This window comes from Haemaphysalis longicornis, unplaced genomic scaffold (genome assembly GCF_048455015.1).
Source record: "Haemaphysalis longicornis isolate Haplotype H1 unplaced genomic scaffold, Haemaphysalis longicornis Haplotype H1 scaffold_10, whole genome shotgun sequence".
In the NCBI taxonomy this organism is placed as follows: Eukaryota; Metazoa; Arthropoda; class Arachnida; order Ixodida; family Ixodidae; genus Haemaphysalis; species Haemaphysalis longicornis.
In genome coordinates, this window is record NW_027526204.1 from 55,371,379 (window position 1) to 55,383,925 (window position 12,547).

The following is a 12,547-nucleotide window of genomic DNA, read 5'->3' on the forward strand; positions in this document are numbered from 1 at the left end:
TGCGTACCCTACCTCGCAAAGGCCACCAAAAGGAAAAAATACACGCTCCATACCCAATGAGCAACACAGGGGACACTTGTGCGATCATTTGGTAAACCAGATTCTGTTTTGACTCTTCACGCTTTGTTGCCCATGAGTGTGACTGGCTCCAGTGCTTATCATATTCTCTGTCCCTTGTATAGCTTCATATTTTCTACTTGGTGCTATTAATGTTCCTTTTTTTTTGTTCTGTTTTTCCATGATATATTGCGCAGCCGGTATAATAAAGGTGTCACAGGTGGCAATAGAAGCAGAAAAGGCCGGATTATCATGTTTAGCCAATGTGTCTGGAAGCTTTCTAATCCCTACAAAACGAAGGAAACAGCCACTCGCCAACATTAAATAACACATCTTCAAAAATATGATTCAAGGGTCTCATCACTAAAAATCTTAGGCCTCAAAATTCAGACCAGGGCATACACTCAATTTCTCAGGACAATCTAAAGACATATAAGCCAAACAATCGGTCTGATTCAGCGGATTTCAAACCGATTGAGAAGTTTAAAGCAACAGGAGGGCATCAGGCTGGAACAAACATTTGATATGAGCAGAATAAACTATTTTTTACCCTATCTACACCCAAGCTCTGCAAAACTAAACAAAGTGAACCAGTTAATAAGGAAAGAATATAAATCCCCACTGCACCTGCCCCTGTGCACCTCCACAGCCACACTCGAGTAACTAGTTTACAGTGAAGCCGAATTAACATATCAAATGTCACTTGTTATCCCCACGGGATTACACATCCTGCATAACTTGGGAATCAAACAACCTCTTCAACAAACGGGCAAACCCCTAATACTGCATGACGCACACGCAAACCTAAGCATTAGGCCAATTCCATGAACCGTGCATCCCAGACATCACGCACAGCAAAAAGAAAAAAGAACTTGAGCTCTCTAGACAAAATTTGAAATCAAGCCCTGCATCATGACCATAGCACTTTCACTGCAATCCAACCCAACCAGTCATCTCAGATTCGAAAACTACAATACAGAATTTCGCTGCCGGCTTAATCTCCAAAGCAGCACCCAAAATCTTGATCCGGAACCTCCCTCTGTCCCCCGTCGAACTCGTCTGGACTCTGGCTTCAACCAAAACGAGGCAGCTCACAACAGTGGCCCGAGCCTCACCATCCTGGTGTGAACTGGTCTACACGAAAACCACGAAGCCCGCTCTCCAAGGAACAGATTAGTGTTTTACAATGAAATCACGCAATACTGGCTCTCCTGCAGGTCTACGCTCTGGCGGTCAAAAACCTAAACAGCAAGCAAGCGCATGTTTGGCCCCTCCTAATAAACATAGCCTTACCAAACCTTCCAAGGCTAACACATTCAGCCATCAGTATACCCACCGCTGATTGCCTCCTGTGCGACGCCCCAACCAATCTATATCAAAAAATATGGGCCTGCCTTGAAAATAGCTTTCACCATTCACATCCAATGAGCAGTGGGAGGTAGCAATGCATAGCCCGGACACAAGTGTGCAAACCATGATGGTCACCCGACCAACCGACATTGCTGCCCAGTTTATGCCTGCAGCCATGAATATCCTCTGACCTAAGAAACACTCAATAAAATGTGTTTTCTCTGTCTTGTCAGTGTCCTGTAGCAACACATCTACAGTCAGCAAAATGAATGCCTGTTTTAAGCCTGAGCTATAAAAACAGTGTTTGTTCCACAAATCACACTGCAAGCATTGCAACCTACCCTGTGTTGCCAGAACATGGGCGGCAGCAGCAGGTGCGAAGACCACCTTCTACCGCAATGTCAGCATCATCTCCTGAAGCAGAGAACTGCTCCAAGACACAAGCTTGAGCTCTGTCCAATTTTCGAACTGAAAAAAATCAATGGTCAGAGCAGCTAAACACAATGACTCACGTACAATGTTCACACACACTTTAGTAAAACGTCTCGCTTCTTTCTGACTACTCAATTTCACTGCAAGGACTTAGTTTTAAGTAGAGCACTGCACAGGCCTGACTTTAAAAGACCGCTGAAGTGATTCGTAAATATTGTGGGATTACTAGCCCATATTGTAGTCGGGAGGATATAGGCCGTGTTTCTACCACTCTCGCTGCATTTACGCGACTTTCGTCAGCATAAAAATCAATCTGAAAATGTTGTCCTTCTCTCTGCATCTTCCTTGCCGATTTTCTATGATGTTTCATATAATGTTAAAGGGACAGACAACCGATTTTTGTCGCGTATGTGTTTTCTAGTTCACATGAAAGTCAGCGTTCTATATAGCCCGGTAACCACAAGCAATTCATAAACAAATTGGCGGAAGTAATTTTAACTTGGCAGCAAACTTCTTGAAATCGGAAGGGTGGCAGTTCGTAGTGTCGAAACTTGACACTGCAATATGTGTCCCTCTCACGTGACCTGCAAACCTAGCAGCTACTGTAACTGCTGAAACGTTTATTTACGTATTGAAAACCTCTTAACACAAGTATTCGTAAAGGTTAAAATTGTATATGTATTTTTAAACATTATTTTGAAAATTTTTACAACATGCAGCCCGCTGTCGCTGGATTGCTCTGTGTGGCTAACTGAGCCTCCATGCTCAGAATCAACAGCAGTGTTCAGTAAACAGACCCAGTGAAGGAGCTTTGACGATTCTGCCTGAGTCAGGGGCGTTTGTTCTGCAAAATATTTGATTTCAGTTTCCAAATACGCCAATGGTAGCAAAAAAAAAGTCGCGCCCGAAGAGAATTGAACTTTGGACCTGCCACCACCTGAAGACAGATGCTACTTGTCTGTCTTCACAGATGGTGCATTCGTGCAAAATTGACTGTTGAAGTTAAAAATACACATAAAGGAATACGAAAGCCTGCGATTCACACTTTTTTTAGCTGAAGACAAGTTTTAAAATATCGTTTTTCATTTCGCATACAGACAAAAGTATGTTGCCGCGCTACTGGGTGTCATGATTGCCAGCATCATTTTTCGAGAGGACACATACGGCTCGTAGATCTAAAAATTTCGATTTAAAAGGTTCTAGGGCGCTGTCAGCAAAACCGTTTCGGATTAAGGTGTTTGAAGTGATGCCCTTTCATTTGGGACAGTGAACATATACTCGACGAAAATCGGTTGTGTGTCCCTTTAAAGCAAGATTGCTTGGCCTTACTGCACTACTGCATGGCCCACCGACCCTCCGACAATCAGTCAGCCCGGCATTTAGTCAGCCGGGCACCAGCGGGCCGGCGCAATCTGTTCACTTAGCTGAAACAAAGCCACGACATGTTTGTGCCTGAAAGAACGTGCATTTAGTTTGTTAGTTTGTAGGATGTATCATGATCTAAGTCCAAGTCGCTGAGACTTGGTGGTGACGTGATCTGATGGTGAAGTGACTGTGTGCAGTGGGTATGTGCACCACGCCGACCCTGGGACTCGAAACTCCTGAATCGGCAGGTATCCCTCTGTGCTGCCCGGGATCTGCTTTGTGGCGACTTCAATGCACACCACACTATGTGGGGGGATGGTGGGACGGATGCATGTGGAGAACACCTGTGGGACACCATGCTGCACCTCAACCTGACTGCGCTGAACACCAGTGAGGGCACCTTTAGGCAAGGCAACAGCACTACCACGGTCATAGACCCCAGCCTGGTGTCAGCCAGGTTTGACGCCACTTGGAACTTGGGATGCGGGAATCCAGCACGTGAGGCTCTGACCACAACTTGCTACACACTGCACCACCTGGAAGCCGGACAGCCGACCCACACTGCACCACGTCCCCGTCACCCACTGAGACCCCTTCTGGTGCTGCCTTGCTGAGGAGGTTCACGGGGTTTACGGCCTGCTTCGCAGTGCCAGGAAACCCACGCGAAAGTGCTCCATCGCCAAGGGTGCCGCCCCGCCGCACCTGAAGCTGCAGTAGCGGCGAGCCAAGCGGAACCAGACGGAGAGGAAGGCACATCGCTTGGGAGCCCGGACATACTGGATGGGGTACCACCGTGTGAAGTGGTCTGCCGATGGCACACCAATGGCCTCAGCAGTGGCCTCAGGTGTGCATGAGCTCGAAGGCCGACCCACGCTGCAGTTTTGTCTGGGGCATTTTTGCAGTTGGTCCTCAAGCCCCATGGAAACCACTACCCCCTCTCCGCCCTCACCATCAGGAGGAATTCCAGCTACGAGCAGCTGGTTGAGCAGCTCTTCGCGGAGCACTTCCTGCCCCCTACCAGGCAGAAGCTAGGCCTCCGGTTGCTGCACCAGAGCAGTCTGAGGGATATCATCTACTCAACGATGCTCCCATAGAGGCTCAACTACATGGTGCACTGTGCACCCGCTAGCGAAAGATGGCGCCAAGGGCCAACGGCCTCACATACCAGATGGTTCGCAACCAGACAAGTTGGGGTTCGTGAGGCTGCTGGCAGCCTATAACCACATTTGGGAGACAGGGCAGCTGCCGCCCGACTGAAAGCTGGCCATTCTGCGGCCCCTCCTTAAGCCAGGCAGGGGTTTCAGGGCCATCGTGGCCTCCTGCCGTGGCCCTCACCTCCTGCAACTGCAAGCTGAAGCGGGCACCACTGTGCAGGGTGGAAAAAGAGGAGTTCATACCGGAGCAGCTCACAGGATTCTAGCAGCACCAGGCTGCAACGGACTCCTTGATGATGTAATGGCAGCGCTGAAGCACGCCCAGGCTACCAGGCACGTGGCTGCGCTGGTGCTACTAGACGACAGGGGTGCTGGAGGAGTCCGGCACTTCGAGCGAGCTGTGGAGCTCCGTGAAGGCGTTCCCGAAAGGCAACACGGTGCAGGTGCGAATGACAGTGCCATTTCGGCACTTGACAGTAGGTGGGTGTGCCGGGAACGCTGACGCATGCAGGTGGCAGCGCCTTGTAAACGCCCAGGCACTGGGACCTAAGGCGGACTGCCAAGGAGTCATGCCGCAGCTGCAGGCAGCCCTAGATGTGGTGTGGGCCAAGCTGGCCAATGTTGGACTGCAGCTATCGGCCAGCAGGACGGAGGCTGTGCTGATGCACCCAGACACCCATCCTGTCGCGGGGCCAGTTGCTGGCACATCGACGGTGAGGGGCTCAGCTGGAAGACCAGTGTGCACACCTGGGGCTCACACTGGACCACTGCGTCAACTTCGGCCAGGCTGCGAAGGAGCTCCGAGCCAGGGCACAGATGGCCACAATGGCTGTGTGGAAGATGGTGGCTGAACAGGACAGGAGCTGCTCGCAGCAAACGACCTTGCGGCTGTGCAATGCTTCGGCCGTCGGGCTCATGTACGTGCAGCTGCTGGCCACCCTGCAGAAGCCCACTTGGTGGCAGCTGGAGAGCGGCCAACACAGGGGCGTCCGCATCAGCCTGGGCCTGCCTTGAGACTCTCAGTGCGTGAAGACGCTGGCTGAGGCGGTGGCATTGACGCTCCAAACAACGGTGGAGCAGCCAACCTGGGCCACATTGGCAAGCTGCGGTGGGCAAAAGGAGGCAGCCCCCTGCTGCAACGGCAGCGCACACATCGCCGCTCCCGCGGAGGGCTCATGCTGGCGCTGTATGAGCAGGTGGTGGCCACCCTTGACGCAGCCCCCCCTTGGCCGCCGCCTATCCTGGTGGCCAAGGTGCACATGGAGATCCCGGGCCTGCGCTGCAAGCGGCGGATGTCGCACTGCGAGCAGCTGCAGATGTCCCAGGCCGTCATCTGGGGTGACCTGGAAACCCACACCCTATCCTACACAGACGGCTCTATGGGGCAGCAAGCAGGGTTTGGCCACAGCAGCAACTGTGCTGGCGGAGGCCAGCAGGCAGTCCCGGCTGCGCTAGGCCGCATCATCCGCCACACCCAAGCTGATGGGCGTAGGCCTTGGTCTGGACCTTCCACCAGAGCTGGAGCCAACCACGAGCGCTGTGCCCTGCTGTACGATTTCCGAATGGCCCTACTGCAGATTTGGGAGGGTGACCCGTGCTCACCCTTCAAGCGGGCCTTGCGAGCAAAGGCGGCACGTCTGGCTGAACAGGGCGCTCACCTATGACTGCAGTGGGTGTTAGGCCAAGACAACTGCCTCCTGATCCAGTGGCATGTGCGGGCCCAGCACCCAGACACGTGGTTGGCCGGAGGAGAGACCCCGCTTCCCGTGCGGGCCTAACGGCTGTCACGTCAGCAATGCTTGGCTGTCCTGCTTCTTCACGCCGGGTGCGTGTGAACACCGAAACAAAAACACTGCCTGGGGCTGATTGATGGCCCATCGTGCCAGCACTGCCGTCCCAACCGTATGGACTCTGCCGCATTTGGTCCTTGAGTGGCTTCAGTTTGTGTGAAGGAGGGCTGAACTGCTGGCCATCTTCACAGGAAGGGCTCGGCCCTTCGAAGAGAGTTGGTGGCTGCCGGGCAGAGCCAAAAAGCGGGATGGAGTCCATGAAGCACTCAGTTCTTACCTGCACGCCTCGGAACTCCTCCCGGCACTGTTTTCTCCATAATTAGAAAACTAGGCTGTGGCCGTGTTATTTTTGTGTTTGTGTCAGTACTGTTTTATTTGTTTGTTTATTTTTACCGTATAGTCCTGTTTATATGCATCCTCTCCTACTCTTCCTTCTCCCCTTCCTGCCTGCCTGTTCTCCCAATCCCCCTCCACACCAGCAGGCAGTCCGGTGCCCCCCTTAGGTGAGACAAAATACACCAGCTAGTTGACTTTCCTTCCCAGGGAAACAAAAAATTCATTCATTCGTCTTCTATTCAGCAGGCTAAATTATGCAAATTTTAAAAATAAATAAATTAAACCTTGCCTTTTTTGAAACCTGGCAACTGTACTCAAAAAGGCAGATTTTCAACCCTGATGTTTTTCGTTCTTTAGGTAAAAATATCACTTAGGATCTCTAATCAGTACCCTTAAATCGTTCCGACATCTGCACAGCTGAACGCTCGGCACCTTATGAACACATCTTGTTTTCCAGCCTCAAAATAGCAGCATCACGCTTGGAACAATTTATATTCCTCACAAAGAACAAATGTTCATAGCTTCCAGACTGCCATGAATGAAGTATGTGAGTGCACAATCGATCCAACGGACATTCTGACACGCTCTTCACGGTTGCACAAGATCTGGCAGCTGAGTCTCAGCCCAAGGTGGTGCAGGCATTTGTGGACGCTGGGGCCAAGGATGACATGGTGACCACAACACTACAATGGCCTTCCCACCTAGAGTCCTGTCAAACGTGTTTCTAAGAAACACGCCGCACCCTGCCGTTTATGCTGGCCGAGCTTACGGCCATCCGGGACGGCTTGCAAGCACTAACTCCTGCTCTTCTCAAGCCCCTAGAAGTACTACTTTACAAATTTATAGACTGAACGGCGGCCATACGTTATTTACGTCGATTAAATAGCAACTGAGCAATTTCGAGGGACATTCATGACATACTGGATACGTTGTACCACTGCCCTCTGCTGGTCTCGTGGGTCCGGCGAAATACGCTCCCTGCTCACAATGCGGCGAATGGTGCCTGCCACACTGCATTTGTCCCATCACCATCGCCTGTACTGACACTAGACACCCCAGGACAGTTTCTCCAAAGGAAAGAAGATTTTCGTCGCACCACACGAGCTCTAATCCCACTGGTGGAACGGTGGCATTAGACTCTCTTCCCTAGCAGACTCGGAGGAGGTCTTGTTGCGAAGACTTTATGTTGGTGTAGCCCTCTCTCCCGCTCTTACCTGGAGTGGCCACTACACTACCATGACCCACAGAACTGCCCCTTTTGCATGGCTCCTGCCGAAGATGCGGACACAGAACATTTGCTGTGGACGTGCCCTTCATTGGAAACGGCAAGAACACAACACCTTTGAGGCACAGGCCTCCACCCTGGCAGACCACCTGACCTTCATCGGTGAATATGGGGACCACACCATCGCTCCCACCTTGCGTTTATTTACGAAACTGGAGTTAACCCATACTTGAGACATAGTATTTATGCCAACGGGCATACTACCGCAATAATAAAAGTATGAAAAGGGATAAAAAAACTATAACACAAACTTGTTTTTTTTACAGCCGTGTTCCCCCTCTACACTAGAACGCTCATATGAGGAGAAAAACCATGAACTCTAACCTGGAAATGCCTCTTCGGTTTGGCAGCTTGCACTGATCAATGTCACAGCATACTGTGTACCTGCAAAAAAAATTCAGTCCATAATGCAGACTGACAGCGACATCTAATTGGGGAAGTACCTCTGGCACTGGTAGTAACGGCGGCTTGCGTCTTTTGGCTGCAAGATACAACGAGGTTGGAGGTTGCACCCCCCCACATTGTGTAACACGGCTGTCACGCGTCGAGGATGTTGCACGCAGTACGGCTTCTGTTGGTGCGGTGCCTTCTGGAAGCAAACAAACACAACCACAGATAAATTTACACGCACGAAACAATAAAAGGATTGGCTGTAAACCCAGTGCCAGTTTCACATCCCATAGATGATGACATAGAGACCATTGATCACCAGATATGCCTTTGGCAGGCTACTGATTAAACAGTTTCATGGTCATCCAAACTGATGAAACATGCACACATTTTTTATAATTGCAAATAAGAGCACAAAATTAGACAAGGAAGAGGAAAGGGAAAAAAAGTGCTTCTTGTTCCCTTTCTTCGTTCCAGTCTATATTTGCGCTTTAGTTTCAAAATATTTACTGCACTAGCTAGCTCATTTCCCCATATTGCTTTAGTGCACTTTTCAGACCCTTCTGCCCTAGATAGTATTTCAGGAGCTACCACACTCCCACTCTGGATGTTCCATACATGTTTGCTGATATTAGTTTCTCACAGGCACTAATTAGTGCCACTAGCTTTTTAAAAAAAACATTAAAAAGCTGTACTGACAAAGTTATGAAATGAACACGTCCCCTTTTTCTAAAGTACAGGTCAGTTATCTTTTATGAAAAGCATTTTTATAGTATCTATTGCTGTTCCAAAGGCCCATATTGCCAGCTCTATAACAAAGAGATTGAATGTCATAACAGCGGTAGTGAGCACAGTATGTGCAAAACACACACCACTACCACTAAGGATATAGAACTGTAGTGTAACCTTGTTACAACAGGTGTGCTAGCAGCAGATATTTCTAACTCTCTTTCTATGTCCAGCAGAATTGTCCCCCTATTAACCCGTTCAAGCACCATGTACACAACTCATCTACATTACATTCCACCTAGCAGTCATCATCCGCAGGACTCAAACAATACAACTCTCATTTCTTGGCTGGCACCAGAGTAATACCCATGCCCAACGTGCACGAAAAATGACATGAAGTGCTCAAGGCATTAAAGGGACACTGAAGGGATTTGTAAAAATTGCGGGATTACTAGTGAAAATTGTAGTCTGCAGTCTCTAAGCCATGTTTCATCAACCTTCACTTCGTTTACGCGACTTCATTCAGGAGAAAAATCAATTCAAACAGCTGTCCTCTCTGTATCCTCCTTGCCAATTTCCTATGACATTCCGTGTGATGTTAAAGCCAGATGCCATGGCTTGAATTCGCTACTGCAAGGCTCGCCGACCCTTTAACAGAATCAATCAGCTCAGCATTTAATTATGTCCTTATTAGTCCTGTATATATGTGCATATGTATGCTCCCTTTCTCTCTCTCCGTCCTTTCCTGTACACCTGTGTTCCCATTCCCCACACTCCCCACACCAGCAGGCGTTTCCGAGTCCACCATTAGGTGAGACAAACTACACCTGCTCGTGGTCTTTCCTTTCCATTTTAACAATAAATTCATTCATTCATACATTTAGTCAGCTGATCGCCGGCGGGCCGTCGCAATTCCTTCGCTCAGTGAAAACTACAGCACGTTTGTGCCTCGAAGAATGTGCCTTTAGTTTGTTACTTAGTAGAATGCATCGAGCTCTGACTCCCCACGCATGCAGATCGACGCTTTGCTGCCTGTTATGCTAGTAGAAAAATCTAAGGCAGTCGAAGGTGGGAGAAAAGGCAGCGAAGTTAATATAGGTACTAAGGAATTGCAACCAACCAAAACTTCTATAGTACAGCATAAAAAAACAGGGTGCAGAGAGCCCTTCTTGTGCTGGGTGAACAAGCACAGCGGTCAGCAGCATGGCCACACATGTGCGAATGCTTTTCCATCTAAGGAATGCAGTTGCTAGACATGACATACTGTGGGATTTTGGGGGATGCTTACTGCACGACCACAATACAAGAAATAGTCATCCAAGCAGGTTGAAATGCTGAAACTAAATGAGTTCAATTTAGAGTTCAAAGTTCAACTTAGAGAAGCAATCTGGATGACTCATTGGTGTATTATTAATTCAATGGATGATGCAGAGGCAGCACTGCATAACTTTTCTTCTGCAATTTTAAAAGCTGTATCATCAAGTACTACCACGCTTAAATGTAAAAAGAGATTTAGCTATCCGAACAACCCATGGATGACTAAAGGGTTATTCGAAAGCATGCGGAAAAGAGGACAATATGTACAAAAGAACCAAAAAACAGCCCTTTAATTCTAATTTAGCGAAGCGATATAACAAATACTGCTGCCTCCTAAACATCCTCTTAGAACAGCCTAAAAAACAGTATTATGAAAATGAATTTGCTAAACGTACACCATAACAACCCAAAAAAACAATGGAATCTTTTAAATACCTTTCATAATAGAACTGCAGCTAACGCCTCTATATCAAAAATTACATACAACAGAGTGAGCCTGATGTAACCACCTCATATTGCTGGTGCCTTTCGCGAATATTTTTCATCCATTTATCCCAATACCCCTCAGCCTTTAAATGCGCAACTTGGTTGCCCCCTGCTTCCCAATCTTTCTTTTTGTTCCCAGTTACACTAGAAGTGCTCGCTACGCTTGGCACGCTGAAAAATACGAGCCCAGGCCTACATAACATTTCCATTCGTCATTTGAAGTTAGTTGCTGATTTAATCATAAATACTCTTAGCCATATTATAAATCTTGTCTTTAGGTCTGGTACTTTTCCATATTTCCTAAAGAAAGCTAAAATAATACCTGTTTTCAAAAGAGGTGACCGGCTATTAATATCTAATTACCACCCAATTTTCATTCTCTCTTGCCTTAGTAAAGCAATTGAACAGATATTTTTCAAACGTCCGAACAGCGACCTCAATAAATTGATTCCACTGAATCTATGGCAATTCGGTTTTCGGTCTGGACGTTCCACCAACAAAGCATTGCTTTCACTAACAGACTTCATTAAAAATCACTTGATGCTGGAAATTTTGTGGGTTCAGTCTTTCTAGATTTTACAAAGGCGTTTGATACGATTAATTGTAATATCTTGTTTAAAAAATGAGAAGCCTATGGCAGAATAGGTCCACCACTAACATTTTTGAAAAACTATTTACTTAACCGACAATATACCGTATACATGGCTGACACTTTTTCTGAAACAAGAACATTTAACCAAGTTGTACCCCAAGAATCTATTCTCGGTCCTTTACTTTTCATATGGTATAATAATGATCCTCCGTATTGTCTTAATTCTTCTCACTGGATCTTGTATACACACGATACAACCACTTCTTTTTCTAATAAATCGATAATTTGCCTTACCGCAAACTTGAATGCAGTACTTAATGTTGTAGAATGGTGCCGCATCAACTATTTAGTAATTAACCCAGAAAAAACTAAATTTGTGGTCTTTAGATCTCATCAGTAAACCATCGATTTTCTTCCCGAATTACATCTTGGGCCTCATTTAATCACATCTTGCGACCAGGTTACATTTCTTGGCATTCACCCGCACCTTACATTTAGATCTCACTTTTCCCATTTAAAGCAAACAACAGCTTTTGGGATTAGAGCTTTAATCAAGGCTCGGTGCTTATTCCTTCACTTAGCCCTGTTGCCTTTATATTTTGCTTTTGTTCACAATCATTTTCATTATCGCATTCTTTCATGGGGCAACACTTACCGTATTTTCCGGTCTATAAGTCGCACCTTTGTATAGGTCGCACCCCCCTCAAAATGAGTTTTTCAAAAACGAAACCGTATATAAGTCGCCCCGTTTTATAAGACGCACTTCTTAATTAGGTAAACTCATAGTGAATCCGATCGTTACAAAGTGCGGCGAAAGTACATGGTTGTGGCAGCCGCCGCCTAGTAACGCATCCCCCTGTAAGCAGGGCTAGACACGGGAATATAACATCCAAAGTCTGGACATAACTAACTTCTCAAAAATGGTTTATGGATACACACAGATGGCATGTACTTACGGACGGCGTTTAGTCAAAACCATCAAAATCTTTTTCTTCAGACTCGCTAACAAATAATTCAGTATCTTCAGTGGGAGTTCCACCGGTGCATCACTGTCGTCCTCCGACTCTGATGTCTTCCTCGCCAACATCGTTACCACTCGCGGACCGGATTACTCCGGCCTTTATCAACCCGGCTACAACTGCTTTCGTAGAAATGGAGTCCCAAGAGACCCATTTGGTGACCTCTCCAAACGGCGCGCACGTCGCGCGTCTCTTGTGTGCTGTCGTAAATCAGCGCAATAAAGGTGTCATGGCGGACGGAAGTG

At 47.6% G+C, this 12,547-nt stretch overlaps 2 protein-coding genes across 5 annotated transcripts in view; one reads left to right on the plus strand and one right to left on the minus strand.

Annotated features, from left to right (window-relative positions):
* The window catches only part of LOC144158558 (uncharacterized), a 105,823-nt gene that overhangs the window by 55,237 nt on the left and 38,039 nt on the right, over nt 1-12,547 (plus strand). The gene's annotated exons all lie outside the window — the stretch shown is intronic.
* LOC144158559 (uncharacterized) overlaps nt 1-12,547 on the minus strand; it is a 37,274-nt gene that overhangs the window by 3,890 nt on the left and 20,837 nt on the right. For 2 of the 4 annotated variants that reach the window (XM_077689512.1, XM_077689513.1), the window contains 3 exons: nt 8,213-8,358; nt 8,094-8,153; nt 1,749-1,875 (listed from right to left, as the gene is read on the minus strand). In XM_077689512.1, coding sequence (XP_077545638.1) covers nt 1,749-1,875; nt 8,094-8,153; nt 8,213-8,291 — 266 coding nt within the window. In that variant the 5' untranslated portion in view covers nt 8,292-8,358. The remainder of the gene's footprint in view (nt 1-1,748; nt 1,876-8,093; nt 8,154-8,212; nt 8,359-12,547) is intronic. The other 2 variants (XM_077689515.1, XM_077689514.1) reach the window with 2 other exon arrangements.